Source organism: Dasypus novemcinctus, chromosome 12 (genome assembly GCF_030445035.2).
Source record: "Dasypus novemcinctus isolate mDasNov1 chromosome 12, mDasNov1.1.hap2, whole genome shotgun sequence".
Classification (NCBI taxonomy): domain Eukaryota; kingdom Metazoa; phylum Chordata; class Mammalia; order Cingulata; family Dasypodidae; genus Dasypus; species Dasypus novemcinctus.
This window is the reverse complement of record NC_080684.1, coordinates 82,689,062-82,714,732: the sequence shown is the minus strand read 5'-3', so window position 1 is coordinate 82,714,732 and position 25,671 is coordinate 82,689,062. Positions and strand designations below refer to the sequence as shown.

Genomic DNA, 25,671 nt, shown 5'->3' with positions numbered 1-25,671 from the left:
AGAGAGACATATACCCAAATGGGCTATAGGGAATACTACATAGAAGGCTAATGGGTCTTGTGGGATTATTGAGATTTCAACAAGGATAGATATAAGGAAATAAGGTATTCTAAACGTAAGAAACCACACAGTTCAAAGTACAGAAGCAAGGAACTACAGGGTGTTTGGGAAAATGTAAGCAGTCCACCATCAGTTACTTGTAGGAATAAACTGAAAGTCAGGATATAGTGAAGCTTAAATGGAAGACTCACTAATAATAGTTTACTTTGGTAGGTAATGGGGAGCCAATGTATGTTTTTGAGCAAAAATGACATGATTGTATCATACATTAGGAAAATATTTTAGAAACAGCATGTAGAATAGTTAATAAGTAAGAAAAGACTCACTTCAGAGACTAATACAACAACAGAGGTAATAGGTAATAAGGGCCTGAACTTGGACAGTAGGAATGGAAAAACAGAGATAAATGATAGACAATGGAAAGGTGGGATACAATAGAATTGGCAAGTAATTGGATGGATATGGGAATTCAATGTAGAGGAAGAGTCAAAAATTATTCTGAGGAATCAAACATAATATATTTATATTAACCAAAATACATTTCAAGCATTTAACTTCTCCAGCACCTGGGTCATGGTAATACTCAATGAACATGGACTGAAGGAAACTGTTATATTTCATATAACAGACATTTCCAGGGTGAATATGGACCTGGCACTTACTGTTTTACTTCCCCTACTGCTGCCCATCAATTTCTTAGTCTGTACAAAGTAAATTTTTAAAATGAAAACTTCAATTATTTCTCACCCTGATTGTCTGGTCATCAGAAGATGTCAAAAACGATGATCCATCAGGAGAAAACATCACACAATGAACCCAACTTAAATGTCCTCTGCAGTCAGCTACTTTTAAACATGACTCTATATTCCACAACTACAGAACAGACAAAGCATATAGAAAATTATACTCATAAGCATATTGAATATAGCAAGAATGCTGAAAATAGCAGAAATTACCCAACAATACAATTTCCAAGAATAAAGCCCAAAAACATACTAGCAAAAATATAAAATACTTAAGCAGAAGATTATTCATTGCATCATTATTTTTAATAACAAAAATCGGAAACAACTCAAATGACCATTAATAAACTGCAGAAATCTCACTATGAAATAGTATGCAGCTTGTAAAGAGGGGTTTAAAAAAAAATCTTTGTACACTGATAATAGGTACTCTCCAGGATATTTTACTAACATGAAAAAAAGTGAAGTGCAGAAGAGTATATATGCTATACTGAACTACCTTTCATATAAGAGATGTAAATATAAATATGTGAATATATAGATGGATATAGATAAGCATATACATATGGATATCTGATTATATATGCAAAAAAGAAACACTGGAAGGTTCAAATAAAAACAAAACTGATAATCTATGAAGGAGAGAAAAAAAGAGTAGGGGGGAGTGAGATTTCTCTGAATATAACTTATTATAAAGGTTTGACGTCAGAATCATGCAAATGTTTTATCTAGTTTTCTGAAGTCAATCTAAAAATTATCAGAATAAATATTAAGTAGCTCCCATATTCAGACTATTTTCTATTAATACTGCCATCTAAACATTATTTTAAGTGAGTGCAAAACCCTAAAATAAACGAATGCAGTAATTGCAACATGGATACGTTTTCTGTTATCCATTCTTACTACAAATTGTCAATGTATGCAGTCAGCCTGGCTGTATTTTGTCCTGGGCTTTGCAGTAAATTACTCAAATACATTCCAGTCTAATGAAGTACCATATGTGCCTGAGTTCCTCTCATTACACTTTGAATTACAGGCCTACTTTATGATTTCAGAACCAGCATGGACAAAGCAAGCACTTCATCACACTTCCAATGGTTTTCAATCAGTGAGTTCTATGGTTACAAACTAATTATATGAAATTTTCTCTGCCTTACCTCTATAGTCCAAGCTGGGACATACAGAGCTAAAAGCCAGAAATGAAAGTAGTTCACAACTAAAAACTCTCCCTTGAAATTCTTTCTCTCTCTTCTCTCCTTATTCTCCCCACCTCCCTCTCCCTCATCATTTCTTTGTTGCTCAGTCTCCAAAACAGAGTCCCTACATTTCGAATAGGTAAACATTGTTTCCTGGTGCTTTCTCAGGAAACCAGAGGGTAAGGATTTTAGAAGTGACAGGAAAGGCTGGAAGAAGGTATAGAGCAAGGTTCTTTTTTGTGTCACAGACCCCCTTTGCCAATAAGGTGAAAACCATGGACCCCTTACTAAGTCCACACGATCCTGTGTATTATTTAATAAATATATCACATCCATACCAACACGTCCCCACAAGAATAACGCTTTTTTGAATTTCAATTCAAGCTCATGGACCCCTTGTTAAGAACCCCTGGTGTACCCGAAAATTTGCTCCTATACTCCCAAAAATCCTGACAAAACTCAGAGAGGGAACAATTCCAGCCACACATGCCTTGAGGATCTACAGGTAAGGGTTTAAGATCTAGCAAATCTGAATTTTCCAATTCAAGGCCTCTGACCAAGAGAATAATGCCCATAGCACTTTACTTCCCTCTGTTTCAATCAGAACCGGAGATTTTCACACTCACTTCTTTTGTAAAGGAAAGGTTCTGAGCAGGCATGGTCTTTAGCATTAGTTGCACTGCCGTATTCAGAATTAGGAGGAGCCTACAGAGTTCATTTCTTCACTCTCACCTTTATACCACCATACTAGAGTTCAGCAACTCTCCCCAATGCCTTGCAGTAAAAGGCAAGGTTGGCAATCTCACTAAAACCCATTGAAATAAGCAGAGATTACTGAAGAAGTGAGAACAGTGAAGAAGTGCTTGCAGAAGTCAAGGGTCTCTTAAGAAGCGGCCTGAGGATCAAATAAATTTCCCTCTTTTCCAGATAAAGATCCATTTTCTTAGAACTGCAATCTCAAGAGTCTTCAAATTAACTGGTGGTAAGACCCACCCAAGGAAAGGGAAGTGAGAAAGCATGGATAAACTAATCTGTCTTTGGAGGAAAAATATGAGGGAATTCATTGCTTTTGGAACAAATTAATATATAGTAAGTCACTATAATTCTTCCAGTAGTGGAATTCTTCCAAGAGAAGTTAGTCATAAACTGAATATAAAACCTATCAAAGTGCAAAATTATAAACAACTTATTTATAGGAGTCATTTCATTAATAAGTACTTGGATAAACTGCCTTTCTTAACCACTTCTAAATATAACTTTCATTTTATCCTTCTCAATGATCTAAGATATGGGAACTAGACTCATGTCTCATCATTTCTTTTCTAGAAGAAAAGACTATGTGTCTATACTATTTACGAGATGCCATGTTTCTGCTAGGAACCCAGTGGTCATTCCATTTTTCCCCTAAACCCCTGCACATGCTACACACTCAATAAATGTTTGATGAACGGTCCTGCCGTTCCCCATCATATTGTCAAATCGAGTTTTCAATCACTTTTAAAGTAACAAAACTGGTTAGATATTTTGATATCCTTAAGCTATGTCTTTAAAAAGAAAATACTCTAATTTCTCAAATATCTTCAAAGGTTAAGAGTTTAGAAGGCCCATTCTTTGTCATTCTTGTACCTCTTGAGACCCAAACTTCAAAGGTAAGTTCAATTACTCACCTCCACACAGTATTGGGACAAAGCCACCACTGCCAAATGATTATGGGGGGAGAAGTCACAATACTGGACAGTGCTATGATGACTTGTGTGGATTTCTGCCAATAGGCCACTAGTATGAATGTCAAAAAGCTGTCAACATAAAATACAGAGATAATTATGAAAGTAAAATATTTTAAAACATAAGCTATACCAAAACTGAATGTAAATTTATTTTTAAGAGTCTCCTATTTCAAATATAAACGATAAGACCTGAACAAATACTAGAGTTACTGATAATTAATATACTTATTGACAAACATAAATAACATATAGAGCAATACACATATACTTTTAAAATACTGCCCATCTTGAAACATGTTTTATGAAAGGAAAATTCATCATCGATGATCTCTCAAGTTGGCCTAGAAAGAAATAGAACTTTTGTAAATAAATGAATGCACTTGCCAAATTAACATACAGAGCAGTTTCTCCCCAGTGCTTGTTTATTCAAGAGAGAAAATGCAGTCTTAAATGAAAATGATCAAAATAATATAGAGCAGACGCTTGCTAAAATGAAATTAGCTCCTTTCTATTTCTCTCCAGAGCTTTCAAATTACCCCATTACAATCATTTCCCCATTTCTGAACAAAAAAAAAATCTATTTTTGAGTAATTCAAGCATCTTCATTTCAATTTCTGAAAGATTTTAAATGCTGAATATACCCTTTTGAAATTTTTGCCAAATAATATGAATATTTATACACAGTATCACAATTAAGTACCAAGTCATAGTGCTCAGGAAGGACAAAAAAGCTTCCAGTGGGATCCATAAAGGTGTTTCATGAATATTCAGCCCTGCAAGTATACACAGATGACAAGCAGCTCAGGATCAGAAGGCCAAAAGCAAAGGACAGGGAAGCAGATTTGGCCCAACGGATAGGGCGTCCACCTACCATATGGGAAGTACAAGGTTCAAACCCAGGGCCTCCTACCCATGTGATGAGCTGGACCATGAGCAGTGCTGATGTGCGCAAGGAGTGCCCTGCCACACAGGGGTGTCCCCAGCGTAGGGGAGCCCCACGCGCAAGGAGTGCGCCCCATAAGGAGAGCTGCCCAGCAAGAAAGAAAGTGCAGCCTGCCCAGGAATGGTGCCGCACACACAGAGAGCTGACACAACAAGATGAGGCAACACAAAGAAACATAGATTCCCGTGCTGCTGACAACAACAGAAGAGGACAAAGAAGATGCAGCAAAATAGATACAGAGAGAAGAGACAACCGGGGTGGGGAGAGAAGGGGAGAGAAATAAATAAATAAATAAATCTTAAAAAAAAAAAAAAAAAAAGGAGACCCAGATTCCAGTGCCACTGACAAGAATACAAGTGGACACAGAAGAACACACAGCGAATGGACACAGAGAGCAGACAACTGGCGGGGAGGGCAAGTGAAAGAAATAAAATAAAAAGTAAATCTTAAAAAAAAAAAAAAAAGCAAAGGACAGGAAATCATAGTTAAAATACGTCCCAGGACAGGTGATTCTTAATAATTAGTAGGTGAGAGAGTGATAAGACAAAAGTTGGCAAATGCTAAACAGGCAGCTGTCCCAATTATTTTGGGTAGCAAAACAAAAAGACCTAACAAGTGGAAGGGGATAACAGCACAGAAGAGTTGGAAAGAAATAAAAGATAAAGAGAAGGAAATTGAGATCTACATATAATTAATGGTCATCTTAGGGTAGTTTTATTTCAACACAGCAAAATAAAGAGACAGTCTACAGATTTTTAAAACAGTAAGCAATATAAAATTATTTTCTTCTCTCACTAGATCTTTTAAAATCTTCAAGTTTTGCAAATGCAGTGGTCCCAATTCTGTTTTTACAGACTTTAACAAAGTTAAGACACAAGAAAAGATTTCTCCTTCTAGCTAACTGCTAATGGGATATAAACCTATGAGCAACAAGGTCACGGTCATAGCTACTAGGTCAATAACAATCTTACATAGGTCCTTCAGTGAATTTTTATAAAAATATACTTTATACTTTAATTATGTCCTTTAAAAAGTAATATCCCTTTTTCAAGTATTTTCAAATTACTAGTAGAGCAGCTCCATTCACAATAGCCAAAGGTAGAAACAACTCAGGTGTCCATCAACAAATGAATGTGGTAGACCTATACAATGGAATATTACTCAGCTGAAAAAAAAAGAAATGAAGTTCTGAGACATGCTACAATATGGATAAACCTTGAAAACATTTTGCTAAGTGAAATAAGCAACAAAAAGACAAATATTAGTATGATTCTACTTATAGGAGATATCTGAAATAAGCAAATTTATAAAGACAGAAAGTAGTTACCAGGAACTGGGGAGGGGATGGGGAAGGAATGAGGAATTATTGTTTAATGGGTACAGAGTTTCTGTTTTGGGTGATGAAAAGGTTTTAATAATAGATGGTGGGCAATGGTACCATAACTTTTGTTTTCAGGAGTTACCAGGGATTGTACCTGGAACCTCATACATGGGAAGCAGGCACTCAAACCACTGAGCTACACCCACTCCCTAGCGTAACTTTTTAAATGTAATTAATGCCACTACATTGCTCACTTAAAAATGGTTAAAATGGCAAATTTTATGGTCTATGTATCATAATAAAATAAGTAAATTTTAAAAAGATTTAGAAGATTACTATTAGAACAGAAGGTCACTGTGACATTAATCAGATGACCTTGCTCTCCCAATTACAGTGTAAGTTTAAACAAGTTATTTGGCTGCTCTGAAACTCAGTCCTCCTTATTATCATAAGGCTATTATAGTGATAGCACTCTGAATACCACAAATGTAAGCTATTATCAGATTTTAAGAAAAGGCAAGTATTTCCTTCTCATTTACTTTTTTTTTGCACATCTTCCTCATTTACTTCATAAAAATCTCACATCTTATTCAGTCAGTAGCAAATATTTCTCAATCAGAGTTGCCAAATCATAAAACTTGAAAATCACCTAAACCAGTGTGCTCCAAATTGTAAAATACAGGAGTGGTGCAGAAAGTATTCCACATTTAAATAAATATGAGAAACACTGAATTTAAACAATATAAACTATTTCTGCATAATAGGATTTTGGGGGTCTTAAATTAGTACACATTGTGTACCTCTAATAGAATAAAACAATGTGGCTCAAGCAGTTGGGCACCCGCCTATCACATGGGGGGGGGCGGGTCCCAGGTTCAGTTCCTGGTGCCTCCTACAGGACAGTAGCAAAGTGGCAAGCAGATACAATGAGAAGACACAACAAAGAGACACAACACGGAAACACAATGAAAGACACAACAAGTGGAAGCAGAGGTGGCTTAAGCCATTGAGTGTCTCCCACATGGAAAGTCCCAAGTTCAGTTCCTGATGCCTCCTAAAAAAAGAAGATGAAGAGACACAAAGAGCAGACAGCAAGTACAAACAGCAAGCAGGGGGGGAGAGGGGAATAAATAAATGAAATAAATCTTAAAAAAAAACTATTACTTACAAAGATTTTATTTTTTGCTGCCACCATTATCCTGTTACCATCAGAAGACCAGGAACAACATTTTACTAACACTTCCATATCCTCTTGAGGATCCTCTGAATTTAGGAAGAATTGCTTGACATTAATGCTTTTCTTCTCATTTGCTGATCTCACATCCCAAAGCTTCAAATGTTAAACACACACACACAAAAATTAAGTACTCTAAAATCACATCTCTAGAATTCCACCCATATTAAATATCATGATTATTCACTTTACCTATGCATGACTTTTAATTAAGTACTCCAGTGCCATTCATCACTTTTCCCAAAAGAAAAAATTAGAAGCACTGTTCAAAACGCAAAATGTAAAATTAAATTAATGCTAAAAGAGCTGAACTTTGTATGAAAAATGCTAAAGCTTAGGTGTTAACAGGGAAGGAACAGCCAGAGAAGAAAGAAATAAGGTGACATGAAGAGACTCACGACTTGCCACTGCTGCCCTCTGCTGTGCCAGCCATGAAGTTTGCTTAATATCTACTATACATATAGCATGAACGAACACTACACAGGACCAGAATTATAAGCAGAGCATCTAGAAACATACTAAAGTCCCTAAAAATGAAAATAGAAAAGAAAGAATATGCTGAAAGGAAGCAAGATACCTACAGAGGCAGCAGGTACTAAAAAAGCTAGGCTTTCTTAACTCTGAAAAGAAAAGGAGAAAAACCTAACCATAAATGCCAGAAGGTTCAGTCACATCATCCATGATATATGAAAAATCACACCCTGTTTCTCTCTTAATCTGAAAAACACAACAACCATTCCCTGGATTTAAGAAAGAAAATGAAAACTAACATAACCCAATTTCATTACATCTGCCTAAACTGCATCTTCTGCTTCTGGGCCTAGTAAAGTCCTGATTACTAATGATTACTAATTACTAATGAAGTGATGATAAAATTTCGTATACTGAGAGACCAAGTAAACTAGCACCATCAGTGTTACCATATTGAGCGAGTCACTGTGCTGTATCCATGGCCCATGTGCCCTTATGTACCTTAAATGGCAATTTTTAAATAAAACTTGTATTTTGAAATAATTTTTCATTAGAGCCTGAAAAATCACATACTTAGCAACTTGATATGCTACAAAACACATCAAAAATTACAGAGCCATTTGGGGCAGAAAGAATTTTACAGTTCTACATCCTTTCAGAAGGTAAAAGCTTTAGAAGTCTTTGACCTTGAAATGCTGTTATCCAGTATCATTTTGCAGAACCTCTGTTAACTGTATGTCTCTGTATCAGTGTGAACCAGCCAGAGACATTGGTTTAATAGCACTGTGGGAAAACCGCCACAAACACTGGCAGTTCTCACCAAGACTGCAATAATGTTTACCCCCTGCTGCTAGTGTTCTGTACTCTACAATTATATTTTGATAGTCAAACATAAATACAGAAATCAAATCCTATCCACGACAAATGAAGACTTTTTAACATTTTTCTCTAGTTTGAAGATTTCGTAGTGTGTGATCTGAGCAAGGGCTTATCATCTGAAACACATTTATTAAACACTATGCTAGTCAATTTGAGGTTAAATGAATCAGATATAGCTAGTACCCTAAAGAAGTTTGCAGGCCAGTGAAGGACATAAGACAAGCACTTAAATGACTGTAACACAAGATATGTCAAATGTGATACATGTGACACAGCACAGCAGGTGTGCTATACTCATTTTGCAGGCTTGAAGGAAACACTTTGTGCAGGAGGTAGTCACCTCACTCAACTCAGAAGATTAGCCTATCTTACGCCAACTCAAGATGGACAGGATTCCACCAAAAAGGCATAAAGAACATTCTCGGGTCTAAAGTCTAAACTAAGTGGTCATCATAAAGTAAAGAACAGAGTGAGAAGCAAAGATAACAAAAAGAGAGAACAAGTTCAGTTTGGCTAAAGCATGAGGTACACGAAGTCTTCCCCAATAGTCAGCCATTCCCTCTTTTGCCTTCACAGCATCCTCTACATATTTTTATCATTTTGATATCTATTTCATCTATTCACTTACCTTTCTCCCCAACTAGATTCTAAACTCCTGAACAATTTGAGGCCAGGAACTGCAATTTTTTTTTTTCAGGTTTAAACACTAAAAAAAACCCCAAATGCCTAGTACAGTATCTGGCATATTGTAAGTATACAATAAATAATCCATAAATATATTTGAAATGAAAAGATAGATTACTCTCAGGTTTCAAGCACAGGTGAGTAGGGACAATAGTGTACTGACAGAAATAGTGATCAGGTTAAAAGTACAGAAAGAACACTTACATTCATCTCCATGCCCTCCCAAAACCCAAGTAAAACAGCTAAGGGAATTTTTCTCTAGGTATAATTCACAAAGTCAAGGAGAATGGAAGAAGAGTAACTTCAAAAAAATATTGTAAAAGCTAGAAAGCAGAAAGCAGAAAGAGAAATGATAAGAAAACACCTGACAACTAAATCTTGAGACAGCTGTTAGGAAAAAAGCAACCCAATTCACTCTCTAAAATTCTGAAAAGGCTGGTGAAGATGGGGTGAAATCAGGAGCAATCACTGAAAGTCTACTGAAATCCCTTCCCTCACTGTACACATCCAGGTCCTGTCATGCCCCTAGGCTGGCTGAAGAAGAGAGGGTTCTTCTACACTCAAAATGGTTGAGAGTAGGGTCACCATGCTGAAAATAGAGGAATTAATACAAAATCTATATTCCAAATGTTGAGACCTCTGCCTAGACATCTGCCCAGAATTTGCCAGCCAGACTTTCTCACTAAATACAGTTGGGAGCCTGAAGATTCTTCTCTGAACACCCAAACAGATGATGAGAAAAGACCTAAAGAATCTGACATCAGGAGTTCACTGTCAAAACACTGCAGCCAGATAACCCAATATGGAAACCCACAACAAATAAATTCAAAATTCCCAATCAACTTTTTGGTTCCACACTCTTAAATATATGCAAATAGACAAGGATCAGACAACTGACATTTATCTTCAATACGCAGACAGAAAGAAAACTCAACAAACAGAAAAAACAACTGTGAAGGGATATGAAAACATAAAAAAAAAAAAAATGGGAGCCAGTATAGGCTATACTGCATTCAGTGGTTGAATGCTGGCTTCCCACATAAAAGGTTTAATCCCCAGCCGGTATATCAAATAAACAAACAAGCAAGCAAAAAAAAAAAAACCCTATTAACACACACAAAAAGATTTTTAAAAATTGCATCTATGAAACAAGAGCTTCAATTTAAAAAGCAATTTAGACAAGAGTTTGAAGATTAGTGATAAATAAAAAATTAGCAAATGGAAAAACAAAACAATTATTAACCTCAGAGGAAAAAAGTTGTATGAGAAAGAAAAAAGACTCATACTACATGACTCAGCTGTGACTATTCACAATGATATAATCTCTAAACACTGATTCAATCAACATTATGATAAATGTAGGAACCACAAAAGTAGATCAGATTTGGGAAGAAAAATAAAAGTTCAGTTTGGAACACAGTTAAGTTTGAGGCACAATATGTTATGCAAATGGCAACAACTAGCAGGAAATTAGGAATGCAGGACACAACATATAAAAGAAATGAAGGATGGAGATAACATATTCAAAAGTCTCTCACAGAAGAATCGAGTTTAAAGCACAAAGTGGATGAACTGCAATGAAAGGCAAAACATTAAAAACAAAGTTTCACGATATTTTTCATTTTTAATAACCCAATTTATTTTTACTTTAGTTTTTCTAAATTATTATGTATTCTAGTTCTCATCTTTAAAACTGTCAATACTATTTCATTTTCCTACTAATTGAGTTTGGCAATATATTAGGGTTCATTTTTAAAGAAGTTTTAGATCACAGAGGGGTTCAACTATGGCAGGGGAGGTGTACTGGTGTGGGGTGTCATTGATGGGGGATGCATGGGTGGGAGGGAGTTCTCCAGGGCACATATATAGGGAATATAGATAGGTTCAGCTGTTTGTTGGATATTGTCATAGTAAATAAAGGTACACATGACAACTGAGGGAGCTCTGTCGCATTCCCCAACGGAACAGCAACAATCCCCCAAGTGCAAGGACACAGACCAGTGAAGAAAGATGGTCCAATGATGGGCCCTTGATATGATGACTATGCTTATGGACTTTGTTCTTGAAATTTTAACTAGGCCTGGAGCTGCAGGGTGCCTAAGAGTTACCTACTGAGAGTGCTCAAATGTGGCCACTCTAAGCCAAACTCAGCATGTAAATGTATTACCTTCCCCACAGTGTAGGACATGACTCCCGGGAATGAGCCTCCCAAGCGCTGAGGGATTACTACCATCACCAGCTGGTGATGCAACTACAAAAAGACCTTGAATAAAAGGGAGAAATGGTAAAGACAAATGAGTTTATATGGCTAAGAGACTTCAAAATGAGTTGGGAGGTCATCAGAGGGGTCACACTTACACACGTCTCAGCAGAACCCCAGGTACTGGTGGTCCTGAGGACTACAGAGACACACAGGTTCTACGGTCATGACAGATGGCTCTGGAGTTCAGTGCCTTCCCAGTGGGCACTACTTTGGAATTTATGCTCCTGAATGTGATGGAGTTAGACTCAGATGTGACCTCTCTAAACATGCCTCTTCTGTCACTTTTACTGAACTTGTGGTTGGCGCTGGGGTTTGTGTATGCTCAGGAAACTTGAATTTTTGGGCTGTCCATGGGCCAGCTGGGCCCTGTGCCTCAGCAGAATTGCAACACCTACTCTCCAGTTCATTGGACTTACCCAGGTCAGCTGAAGGGGAGGTGAGAATGGCCAACCACCACACCAGGGAGCCGAAAGTGTCTACAACTGCAAGCAGGAGAATCGTTTCCATCAGCCATGTGGTATCTAAGCCCCCTCTCGATTTAGAGGTGGAGTGGACATTGCCATCCCAGGGTCAACAGGATGGAGGAATATAATATGGATTGGAGTGGATTTGCTGGTAGTCTACTATAGAACTGTTGTGACTCTAGCAATAGAAGTAAATGTAGCATTGATGTGGAGATGGTGGTCACGGGAGTTGCTAAGGGCAGGGAGAGGGAGGAAGAGGTGTGATATGGGGCATTTTCAGGACTTGGAGGGACAAATGTAGGACACTGTATATCCTGCCATAACCCACTCGTTGGACTGGGGGAGAGTGTGAACTACAATGTAAACTATGGTCCATGCAGTGTGGCACTGCTTCAGTGTGTATTCACCAAATGCAATGAATGTGCCTTACTGATGAAAGGGGATGTTGATGTGAGGTGGAGGGAGTGGGGTATATGGGAACCTCTTATGGTTTTTAATGTAATATTTTGTGTGATCTATTTATCTTTTAAAATAAAAAACAATAATTTTTTAAAAACATAAAAAATAATAGTAAGATCCTGGAAACTGAAGGAAGAAACATGAAAAACAAAAACCTATTTCCATAACCAAATCTTAAAATTTTCCACAAAATTACAATCCATTTTAATGATGCACAAAAGCATACCTTTAATGTTCCATCAGCTGAACAACTGGCCAAAAGAGTATCATCTGGTGAAAATCTGCAGTGACTGACTGAATTTGTATGGCCAAACATGGTATTTCGACATTCTTTTTTATTCAACTCCCAGAGCTATTTGAAAAAGATGAAAAGATAACTGAAATCTAGGGCTGAATGAGAAAAACTTAGAAATCATGCAGAGTTCTTCTTTTCCTCCCATTTAAGCTTTTTCAGTTATAAGAAAATGATCAAGTCATAATAACATAAAGGTGCCAAGAATTTGTGATTAACAAGTAATGAGGCAGCCCTTAGATCACCATCTAAATCCACTAAGGGACTTCAAAGGTTAATAGGCTTTTAGTTTGAGCACTAAATAACTAAATAATTACTGCATTTTTTTCTTTTTTTAATTACTATTTATTTTAATTGGTTAGTTTGGATCATTATTATTTATACTCATCATTTACAAAAAGTAATATGTAATATTAATTAACCCCCAATTTTTTGTAATGCTACATTATTCAACTCTAAAACTGTTCATTTCTAAGATTCCCCAAAGCAAACCTTGACTCTATTAACTAGGCTAAAATCTACTAACATTCTAAAAAATACTAAGATAGCCTTTGAACTTAAATACATTTGACAGGAAACATAAGAGGTTAGAAGAGCAAGTTAAAGAACACCTTGAAGAAGCAATCAACCAAATTCAAAACATGAAGTATTCCACAGGACAAAATTATTCAATTTCTAACAAATTGCTGGCATAAAAAAAGGGGTTGAGGGAAAGGATAACCTTTATAGAACCACTTGAGCTATATCCTCTCCCCGAGAATAAAAAAGTCTTAAGAGACATAACAACCAAATGTCACATGAAGTTTGGATTCTGATTCCAACAAACCTAGAGTAAAAAAAAAAAAACACATTTTTTTTAACTCCTGGGGAAAAGGAATGCAGAACAACTATATTATAAAATTATTAACTATGTTAGGTGTGAAAATGGAATGTTACTTATGTTTAAATTCTCAAAGACACCTGCTGAAGTATTCTGAGTGAAATGACATGATGTCTTAGATTTGCCTTAAAATGCTCTAGCAAAAAAAAAAAGAAAGGGGATGGAAGTGGGGAGAAATAAAATAAGATTGGCAAATGTTTATAACTCTTGGAGCTGGATGATGGCTACCATAGGGGTTTATTACTCTCTTTTGGGGGATGTTTGAAAAGTATTAAAAAACGCAAATACAAGGGGCTAAAGTCATCTGCAGTGATTTATACTATTCATTTAAACCCAACGGAAGAAATCGTTTATTCCCAAAAGTTCATCTTGACAGAAATCCAAAAACTTCAAGAGCCTTTAGGAAATGATCAGTAAGTAAGCTGTCTGTTTCCCAAATCAGTCTTCATCCTTGGTTCCTTCATCTCAGCCCTAGGTAAGCTCAGTTCTTCAGATAGGGCACATCACATGGAGGCAGCTTCAGAATCATATTTTTTTATTGGCTTCTCTCAGTTTAAAAATTTCTTGATTGGAAGGTCATCAAAGGGTAACGCTTACACACGCCTCAGCAGGGTATGAGAGACAGCCAAAGTAGATAGAAACCCAGGTACTGGTTCTCCTGAGGGCTACAGAGACCCACAGGTTCTATGGTCAGATGGCAGATGACTCTGGAGTTCAGTGCCATGTCATTTGGCCTTACTCTGGAGTTGTGTTCCTGAGTGTGAGAGAGTTGGACTCAGATATGACCTTTCTACACATGCCTCTTCTGTTACTTTTACCAGACCTGTGGTTGGCACTGCAGTTGGTGTATACTCAGGAGACCTGAATCTCTGGACTGTACATGTGACAGCCAGGCCCTGAGCCTCAGACTTGCAACTCCTACCCTCTGGTTTATTGGACTTACCCTGGCCAGCTAACAGGGAGGTGAAGAAGGTTAACTACCACACCAGGGAGCCAAGAGTGTCTACAACTGCAAGGAGGAGAATTGCATCCATCATCCATGTGGAATCTAAGCCCCCTCTTGATATAGAGGGGGACTGGACATAAACATCCCTGTGTCCACAGGATGGAGGAATAGAGTATGGATTAGAGTGGACTTACTGGTGTTCTGCTGTGGAACTATTGTGATTAGTAATGGAAGAAATTGTAACACTGACATGGAGAAAGTGGCCACGGTAGATGCTGATAGTAGGGATAGGGAAGAAGAGATATGATGTAGGGGCACTTTCAGGATTTGGAGTTGTCTGGGTGGCGCTGCACGGACAGATGATGGACATTGTGTGTCCTGCCATGGCCCACTGGGTGGACTGGGGGAGAGTGCAGACTACAATGTAGACCACTGTCCATGTGGTGCAGCAGTGCTCCAAAATGTATTCACCAGGTGCAGTGAATGTGCCATGATGATGGAAGAGATTGTTGATATGGAAGGAGTTGGGTAAGGGGAGAGGGGTTTATGGTGAGCTCTTATTTTTTGAATGTAACATTTAAAAGAAAATAAAGAAGAAAAAACACACACACACACAAAAAAGGAATTTTTTAAAGTACTTTCTTCTAATAGTTCTCATGGTAATGCAGGTGTGGTATATAGGTCATAAAGTAAAACCTGTCCTTAATTAAAATAGCTAACAACTCATCCCCCACACAGTTTAGAGGATTTTGTTTATATTTAACAGGAAGAAATACAAACTTCCTCAACCTAAAAAACATTAAAAGGAAGATCAAAAATTATGAATAAATAGTACAATAGTCTTTTTTTTTTTCAGAACTGGTTTTATTCCAATAGGGAAAAGCTTTTCTGAGTTAAAGTTTCCAATAATAGTGAGATAATTTTGTTACTACCTTAGTCTATAATTTTGGTCCAATACAGTGTTTTAAAATCTGCTCTGAAGGTCTAAGGATTCCATAAACATGTCTGAAGGGCAATACAGAGAGGGGGAGATAAGAGACAGAACAAGAGAGATGATAGAAATGCAGACCTCTATCTCCCACCTCAACCACAACAAACGACTTTTATCTATTTTATATACTGAGCTTCTGTGTAAGTTTTCTTCTGGAGAAAAAAAATTAAGGCTTTACTTCCCCCAAAAAGAAAGAGAGCAATTTTCTTTCCTTTTTTCGTTTATTTTTAAAGAAGCTTTAGATTACATAAATGTTATGCAATTTTCAATACTGTTTCAATACTTTCTAAATATTTTTTTTAAAAAGCTTATTTAAATGTCAGAGTACAGAATCTATGAAATTTCTAGATTGAAATTTTTTACCCAATGCCTCCTAAAAATACTCTGCCCATTGCAATGCTGGTGTGACATCAAGGAAGAAAGGTTAGAAACCAAATTCACAGCAATCCAGAAGACGTCAGTTGATATTTCTAGGATCCCAGAAATTTTAATCTTTAGCATGGCACTTTTTAACTAAAAATATCATCAAACATAAATGGAATATCTATTTTTTGTTTTTTACTTTTTTTCCCCTTTTTCTTCTGATAACTGAACCCCTCAACCTCTCTTTTGAATTAAGTTTCGATTGTGATTCAAGTAAAGCTGACCTCACCTCATGCATTCTACCTCCACGGGGCCATATTTGGGACCCTAGGCCAACCCAAGGATTACATCCCCTGGCCAATGAGAATAAGCATGTAACTCAAATTGGGTCAATTAGATCTTCCCTAAAATTTTATCTATGGAATCTGGGAGAAGGCAGGTTTATTTTCCTGGAGCTAAGGGTAGCCATATTTCTTGCCACACAGAGAGCATGAGCCTGAACCAACAAAGAGGAAAGCAGAGCCAGGAGACGGGGAGGGAGTTAGAGCCTAAGAATGTAGTATAAACATCTGAATTCAACTGTGCCTGAAGCCAAACTCCCTCTAGGCTTTTCAGTTACCTGAGCCAAAAATATGTTTTTGGTGTTTTTTTTTGTTAAGCTAATATAAAAGTTTATATCATTTACAACTAAAAAAGGCCCAATTAATAAGATATATGAGAAAATCAAAGGAGATGTTCTGATGTGCCTAATTCAGATTTATCTATATAATTCTCATCATTCACACTTACTTTGAGGAAGTAGTCACTTGAACCAGTGGCTAAGAGGTGATGACTATTGTTGGTAAAATGGCAGCAATTGACTTGCTCTGAGTGTTCATCATAGGTTTGTACTAGTTCCCCAGTCATAGAATTCCAAATCTAGAGAGAATAGAGAAAGCAAAATTGACAACTGCCCCTTATTCTCAAAGGTAGAACAGAGGAGCAAAGCAATTGTGAGTCACTTTGTGCTATCTATTCTGTCATGGCATTGATTTTCTCAATCTGACATGATGCTAATAGATACCTCCCCTCCCCTAAAATGGGTATTTTGTCAGGATGCTCTTTAAAAAAAAATTACTTGCAAGTCTACACACATATCTATCTATAACATAATGAGAATATCAAGAAAATATTCTTCAAAGGAAAGATTTCATATGCAGAGAAGTACTATAAAGGGGATGGCATAATGGACTTTAAGTAAGAGCAGACAGCTCAGTGAAAAAAAATAAAGGTTTTAGAGTCTGAGAGAAACCTAGATTTCAACCCTTGCTCCATCAGTTAATGTGGGCTTGGGCAAGTGACTTTATCTCTGAATCTGTTCTCTCGTGTATAAAATGGGATCAGTGTTGACTTTTTAAGTTGTAGTGAGGAGTGAATAATATAAGAGAGTACACAGCATAGAGCCTTGCAGTGTTAAGTTCTCAATAAAAAAGTAATTAAGCAGTCTGCTCCACATAGCAAACAAACAAAATAAATAAATTACCGAAGTACCCTCTCAGGGATTTTGACCTTTTATTTATTTATTTACTTTTAAAGATTTATTTTTTATTTATTTCTTTCCCCTTCCCCCCCACCCCAACTGTCTGCTGTGTCCATTCACTGTGTGTTCTTCCGTGTCGCTTGGATTACCTGGCAGCACTGGGAAACTGCATCTCTTTTTTGTTGCATCATCTTGCTGCATCAGCTCTCCATGTGTGCAGCGCCATTCCTGGATGGGTTGCACTTATTTCACACAGGGCAGCTCTCCTTGCAGGGAGCACTCCTTGCACGTGGGGCACCCCTACGCAGGGGTACCCCTGTATGGCAAGGCACTCCTTGTGCGTGGCAGCACTGCATGTGGGCCAGTTTACCACACAGGTCGGGAAGCCCTGGGTATCAAACCCTGGACCCTCCATATGGTAGGTAGACGTTCTATCAGTTAAGCCACGTCCGCTTTCCAATTTTGACTTTTTAGATGTACTAATGTCCCCTCCTCTCATAGCATTTTCTTGGTATCTTATTAGAATCCCCAGATTTCCAAAGCATTTACTTCAGAATTCCTTAATAGGTATGTCTGCCTCTTACATTATATTTTGTGTTCTCAGTAAACAGAAACTCAGTAATATTTCCTTTTATTCCATACAGCTCCCAACAAACAAAGCAGGCCTGATACAAATATTCCTTGTTTTATTCTGAATTTAAGAAATACGAAAATTTGGCAGTAACAAAGACAAGTAGAAAATCAAAGCCCTGGCAGAAATGACAATGCATTTGGTACTACAGAATTACCTGTTATGCCCTAACTTTCTGGACAAAGTAAATTCCAAGCAGTTACTCATAGTCCAAAGAACCTGCTCCAACTCTGGAATTTCCCAGAGACTAACTCCAAATGTGACTCAAAGTAGAGACTACAGAATTAATCAGTTGGTTATTAAGTGCCCTAGAGAATCTAATCTATCAAGAAGTAGATTTTTCAAAGGTGTTAATTTACTCTGGACACTCCATACCCCTCTTTGAGTAGGTGAAAACTCCAAAAAAATCCCCAAGCCAACTTTCTGGCACCCAGGGCCATCAAGGCCCACCCCCCCAGCCAGATTCAGTACTCTAACTCCTTTGAAAAAAGCCTGAAACACTGATTAAATGTTATTTCCCCCTCCATGTATCACTGATACTGATAAAACATCCCTCAAAACAAAGAAACAAACAACAAAAACGAAAAAAAAATCCTTCAAGTCTTCAGTTTCTCTTAAATGCCAGTTAGTATAAATTCTGGCTAAAAGCCAAATCTAGGACAAGAGACAAGAAGGAATCATTGACAAATATATAAATTACCATTGGTTTATTTATTTTTGCCTCTTTATTTTTTAGACCAGTACCTAGCTGTTGTTCACCAATATTTTACATTGAATATAGGCCAGTTCATAAAGAAAAATAAATCTGGGTCATATTTTACAAATCACATATTTTATAACAGGAATTCAAGCTCAGACAATACTTTGTGCAACAACACTCTGATCATAATGTTCTCAAAGGTTTATACTGTAATTAACTACAGCCCCATGTATAAATGGCAGGAAAATTCATTATTTTGTAACTATTCTTCCTCACTACCTAGTAACTACCTCAGTCATAACAATCTAGGAATTTTTCTAGTGCTTAAAAATAAAGAACTTCCAAACAATGTAAGATTACAGTGCCTCAAATTAGTAGGTCAACAACCAAGAATCCTTTTACCCTAGTTCCTCTATTATGGAATAAGAAAATGAATTCTGTGATTACAACTCAAGAAAAAAATATTTTACCTTTACTTTTTTATCCACTGAGCAGGTTGCTATAAATTTGTTATCTGTAGAGAATACACAGCAAAGCACTTCATCCTCATGAGCCTTGATTTCTAGAAGTTTCTCTCCTGTTTCAGCTTTAAACACCTGAACAAGCAACAATAGAATGCTTTTACTATAAACCACTTAACATGGAGCCACCTTTCAATAAATTCTTTCTTTGAAAGAGCTTAATCATTATTATTTTGCAAAATGGAAATGAACCTTGGCAAAGATACTCCAAAAATCAGAATTTGTCAGAATTGGCATGCCTTAGCTATTAATAAATGTTTGTAAATATCATTAAAAATAAATGACAGAGTATAGTTTCACTTCTTGACACTACTTTGGAAAATTCTTAACAATTAAATAGAAAATGTTTCATATAATATCCTTTCTGTGACTCAGAAGCCAAAACCAATAAACTGCAAGATGTACAGATATAGAAATAAGGTATGCAGTTATAATCCTGCAAAGACTAAACTTATGCAAAATATTGAAATTATAACTAATTTGATCCTGTTTCCTCAAAACCAAAAGGTAGGACAAAAATGTACAGAAAAGCATTCATTCATGTTTTCTGAAAACAAAGGAGAATTTAAAGAATATTTCTTAAAGGACCTTAGGAAATAAACTAATCCAATTCCTATTTACATTCAGTAATCTATGCCTGAGCCTTCACAAAAAAATAGATATTTAATCACTGTTTTTTAATCAGACCACTGTGCTATAAAGTCTTATGCCTTTTAACAATCATCATCTCTTTATTACCCTTAACTGGCACATTGATGATAGGTAACTGAATGACAGTATAAAAATTACTTCTATATGTCATAGCAACTTCAGAGTTATGCAAATATAAAGGCATATTTAGAAATATCTAGAGAAAGCTTTCATAAAACGTTCAAAGATTTCAATTTCTCTGCTACTTCTAATGCGTAATATTTTTTAATTTTAACATTTAAATATATTCCAATCTGCACAGTATTAAATACATGTCTCTTTCAGTTTTTCTCAAGAGATATGCTTTACCTGTAATGTTTTATCAGCTCCACAAGAAGCTATTCTCTGACCATCCTCAGAAAAGCATGCATGGTAAACAGCATCTGTATGGGGGCGGACAACTAAGCGGGAGAGATTCTTGATGTTTTTTTTGTTTCTAAACACAAGAGAAAAATGAACAGAAAATCAATAAATGAAAGTAAAAATAATTATTTTCGTTCAGTAATAAGAAGAAATACAAACAAGATAGTAAACTGTCTTTTAACTTAGAGTCATTTTTCCAAAACTGCAAAATTCACAAAATTGAATTACCAACTTGTAAATGACAGAACATAGACTGCCTAAAGAGAAAAAAATTATGAAACAAAACTGGCATTTTAAGAGAAATGCTACCCTATATAGGGCAATTTGTCACGTGTTATAAATGTCACTGGTTTGGAAAATCTAGTTAATCAAGTACATGCCATTTTCTATTTTCCTTTGATTCATTAATAATGATCACATATGCAAAGAAATCATTATCTAAGGATATCCCTCAAAAAATTCCATTCTCTTTTAAAAGGAAAGAAGCCATCAGCAAACTGAAGCTCATTTTCTAACTAAAGTATGATACTACACCCACCATTATGATGACGCACTTTAAAACTGCTTCTTGAATTACAATTATTCAGACATAGAGGAAAACTGCCAAAGCAATGTCATTTTCTTTGTATCTTAATCTTCTGAATAGCAACTGTTATACCAGTATAGACATTAAATTATTTCTCATGGGCTAAATAGTAAAGAAATTTAATGTGTACTTAAAATGGGAAAAAATATAGTAACAGTATCAGAATTTCACATACATGTACCTCAGTCAAGACTTTGCCTTGGAGTAAATATGTAAATAGTACTGTACTTATTTTAAGAGTCAAAGGTTTAAGGTCAGCCATAAAAGTCAACCCCTCTTCTACCACTTACGTGTACAAACTCAGGCAAATTACTGAACCTATCAAGTTTTCATTTCTTTGTATGTAAAATAAGGGTAATGGTAGTTTCTCTAAATAGCCCCTGGCAAATGAAGATGCCACTGTTATTATTCTTTAAAAAATATAACCACACACAAGACAGACCAAACGATAAAAGGAAACACAAGAAGCAGATGTGGCTCAAGCGGTTGACTTCCCGCCTCTCACATCAGCAATCCTGGGTTAGATTCCTGATGCCTCCTGAAAAAACAAAAACAGAAAGCAAAACAAACACAAAAACCAACTCAAGGAAGCTGATATAGCACAGTGACTGAGTGCTGGCTTCCCACATCCAACGTTCCAGGTTAAATAACTGGTCCCAGGTACCTCTGAAAATAAATAAAATTTTAAAAAGGAAACACAAAAGTTAATCAGACTTACAACTGAAAGAAAGCTAGAGAATAATCTAGAGACTTAATAATACAGTGAACCCAGAGGTGGATAAGAATTGTGGTTACAAATGCAAGAATGTCCTTCTATGAACTAGAAAGGATGTACGTCACTATTGCAAGGTGGTGGGAATGTGGAGAAGCATGGAAAAAATACAGTAATGTAACCTATGGACTATAGGTAACAGCAATACTGTAATATTCTTGCATCAATGCCAAAGATGTACTATATTAATAATGGATAGGTATTGAAAAAATAGGCAAAATGTATGCTTTGGACCATAGTTAGTGGTAATAGTCTGATATTATCCCATAATCTGTAGCTAATGTTCCATAACAGTGTGCTATGTTGGCAAAGGGGTGTTGTATGGGAATTCTACACATATGTATGATTGTTTTATAAGCTCATAACTTCTGTAATAAAAATATATTTTAAAAAAAAAGCTAATCAGACTTAGACCCTGCCCAAAAAGTATTAAAATTTACTAATAGAGATTTTTAAAAACTGCTAAAATATAAGAAGCAGAGTGGAATAAAAGATAAGTATCAGCAAAATTCAGAGGAGTCCATTTTTGAAATAGCTTTTTTCCCCTCGATATATCTATTCAATAGGCCAAAAAAAGCTCAAGACTTGTCATGATCACCTGTCATAATGATGGGTATATAGGAGATGGCCAAAAGGAATTAGAGAAATGAACAAATGAATGAATGAACAAATGACTTATTTATAAGTTGAAAATCAATGAAATCTAATCTTATACCAATCTAAATTTTTCTACAATAAGAAAAGAAAGTACTGAATATGGCCTGGTCAAACCCAACTAAGAAAATACAGCTATGAATGACTGTAATCGTTCTGTGAAAGAATATCACAGGCTGAAATGCAGTTTACACAATGGGAGAAAGGAAACAGCAAGAAAAAGTAAAAATAGCATACAACAATTCATAAGAGAACAAGAACTAAACCTATGTCCACTTGATTATCAGACCAAGTATTAAGATTCTATTTCAGCCACTAACTAAAATCTGCATTCATTCAATCTTCTAAAACTTCTACTAAAACAATATGGATCAAGCAATGTCCTAATGCTATTCTTAAAAATAATTTATATTTATTGAGCACTTTCAATGAGTTAGGTACTGTTTAAGACCTATATGTCTGTATATATGCTTTTATACACACTCTCATTTAATCCTCACAATGCTATAAAATACTAATGCTAATGAAGAGAAACTGAATAAGTTGCCCTTAATGATATACAACTAATAAATAGCAAAGCTAAGAATTGAGCCCAGGCAGTGCAGAGCCAGTCTGTTTTGTTTTTTTTTTTAATTTATATTTTTATTACATCCAGAAAATATGAGATCACCATATACCCCCCACCCCCCTTACCCCACTCCTTCCCCCATAGCAAAAATCTTCTCCATCATCATAAGACATTCATTGCATTTGGTGAATACATCTCTGAGCACTGCTGCACCTCATGGTCAATGGTCCACATCATAGCCCACACTCTCCCACGCTCCATCCAGTGGGCCATGGGAGGACATACAATGTCTGGTAATTGTCCCTGCAGCACCACCCAGGACAACTCCAAGTCCTGAAAACGCCTCCACATCTCATCTCTTCCTCCCATTTCCCACACCCAGCAGCCACCATCGCCACTTTTGCTACCGCCAAACTATTCTACATTACATAATGTATGGACTAAGTATGGGAGAAAAACAAACAGATAATCATAATAAAGTGTGACAAATGCTATGATACAAGTGAACAAGTTAATCTTGAGAACAAGACAGATCTAGTCTCAATGGAGAGCAATTGCCAGGGAGAATGAAACCTCCACTTTCCAAGACAGTGTTAAACAAAAGTTAATTCTGGAAAATGGGAATGTGGTGGAAAAATGGGGATTATTTGACTTTTCATTTTGCATCCCTCTAATTTTTTAAAAATCAGGAACATATATTAATTTTGAAATAAAAATACAACCAACAAAAATTAATACAATCAATTCAGTTTAAAAAAAAACAAAAGCTCAGATACCACATCCAAGTTAACCCAAGTACAGAATCGCAGATGTTTATTGAACAAAACTGAATTAAGTGAATCACCTATAACAACCTGGTTTATTTAGAAAGAGGGCCCAGGATCATAAAGTTCATAGATATCAACCTAGAATTCAATTTACATGTAAATAATCCATGTGAAAAAAACTACCATTTTTTTACATGTTTTATTTCATAATTTATCTTAAGAAAGCATAGATAAACATCAAAGCCCCCCCTATTGTAGAAAATTCATCACTTCCAATAACCTTTTAAGGATAAGTGTTTTTTAAATACACATAGTTTTTTTTAATTTTTATTTTTAAAGAAGCTTTAGATTACATAAATGTTACATAAATAATGTAAGGGATTCCCATATGCCCCACCCTCTCCCCCTCCCACACTTTCTTACATTAACAACCATCTTCATTATTGTGGTACATCTGCTAAAATTGATGAATACATATTGAAGCACTGCTACTAACCGTGGATTACAGTTTACATTACAGTTCACACTCTATCCTGCACAATTTTGTAGGTTATGACAAAATATATAATGGCCTGTATCCATCATTGCAGGACAATTCCAATGTCCCCTACCCTTCATTCTTAATATTTCAAGTTATAGATAAGAGAAACATGGCATACGGAAACAGCATGGAAAATAAATCTAACAGGCCCAGGGTTTAAATCCCATTCAGCAAGTCACATGAGCCTAGTCAATTCACAACCTCTCTGTGACTCAGTTTTCACACTAAATAGGGCAAATAATATCTACCTTCAAAGGTTTTGCAGATTAAATGGAATAACAAATATGAGCACAACATATAAGGGATATTAAAAACCTTTCCTTTTTACAGTAATTGATAAGATCAAGGTAAGAGCAAGAGTGACCTGCCCCTTTTAGTAAATAGAAGAACTCAGTCTAATATTAGAGATGACTTGTGTAAGGAAAACTACTAATCACTTTGTATCTACCATCTCTAATCCCCACAAAAATAATACTTAACTCAAAGGATTATGTGGTAGTTTTAAGGTTTTTGAGGACCCCAGAAAATTATCTTAAATTAACATTTCTGTGGGTGTGAACCTATTGTAGGTAGGACTTTTTGAATAAATTACTTTAGTTAAGGGCCTTTGATTAGATTATTTCTGTAAGGCCCAGAGTGAGTCTTAATCTTCTTACCAGAGTTCTTTATAAATGGGATGAATATGGAGAAAGAGGGCTGCAGGGACAGAGAGAAACCCTCATAAGCTGACAGAAAGTCCTGAAAGTGAGAAGCTGAAATAAACAGAACCCAGGAAAAAAAAACACAGGAGCAGAGAGAAAATTGGAAGAAGCCAGAAGCTGAAAGCAAGGAGACAAGAGTCGAAGGGAGAGTCAGCAGATGTGCCATTATGTCTGCCACGTGGTAGGGATCAGGATTGCTGGCAGCAGTGTCTTCAGGCACAGAGCTTCACCTGATGCCCTGATTTAGACATTTTTCTCAGCCTTGGGACCGTGAGTTTGTAAGTTAATAAATATCCATCGTAAAAGTCAACCCATTTCTGATATACTGCTTTGGTAGCCTTTAGCAAACTAAAACAGACTATCTCCATTTTACACATAAAAAGGAGTTGTCTGTAACTTGGTTCAAGATCAGAAACTTCAGGGTATTAGAAATGAAATTAGAACCCAGGTCTGTAACTCCAAAGCCCATGTTCTTTATCACTATAGTATATTGCAATAAAGTAAAGCCATGGGCCCAACTGATAGGGCATCCGCCTACCACATGGGAGGTCCAAGGTTCAAACCCAGGGCCTCCTGACCCATGTGATGAGCTGGCCCATGTGCAGTGCTGGTGTGCACAAGCAGTGCGATGCCACGCAGGCGTGTCCCTCGCGTAGGGGAGCCCCACGCGCAAGGAGTGCACCCCATAAGGAGAGCCGCCCAGTGCGAAAAAGTGCAGCCTGCCCAGGAATGGCGCCGCACA

The 25,671-nt window shown here is 36.5% G+C and overlaps 1 protein-coding gene across 4 annotated transcripts in view; it reads right to left on the bottom strand.

Annotated features, from left to right (window-relative positions):
• APAF1 (apoptotic peptidase activating factor 1) overlaps positions 1 to 25,671 on the bottom strand; it is an 82,915-nt gene that overhangs the window by 30,928 nt on the left and 26,316 nt on the right. For all 4 annotated transcript variants that reach the window (XM_004464146.5, XM_058308591.2, XM_071219029.1 and 1 more), the window contains exons 13-19: positions 20,287 to 20,413; positions 19,237 to 19,362; positions 16,706 to 16,834; positions 12,671 to 12,796; positions 7,159 to 7,320; positions 3,667 to 3,795; positions 808 to 933 (exon numbers count right to left, since the gene is read on the bottom strand). In XM_004464146.5, coding sequence (XP_004464203.1) covers positions 808 to 933; positions 3,667 to 3,795; positions 7,159 to 7,320; positions 12,671 to 12,796; positions 16,706 to 16,834; positions 19,237 to 19,362; positions 20,287 to 20,413 — 925 coding nt within the window. The remainder of the gene's footprint in view (positions 1 to 807; positions 934 to 3,666; positions 3,796 to 7,158; positions 7,321 to 12,670; positions 12,797 to 16,705; positions 16,835 to 19,236; positions 19,363 to 20,286; positions 20,414 to 25,671) is intronic.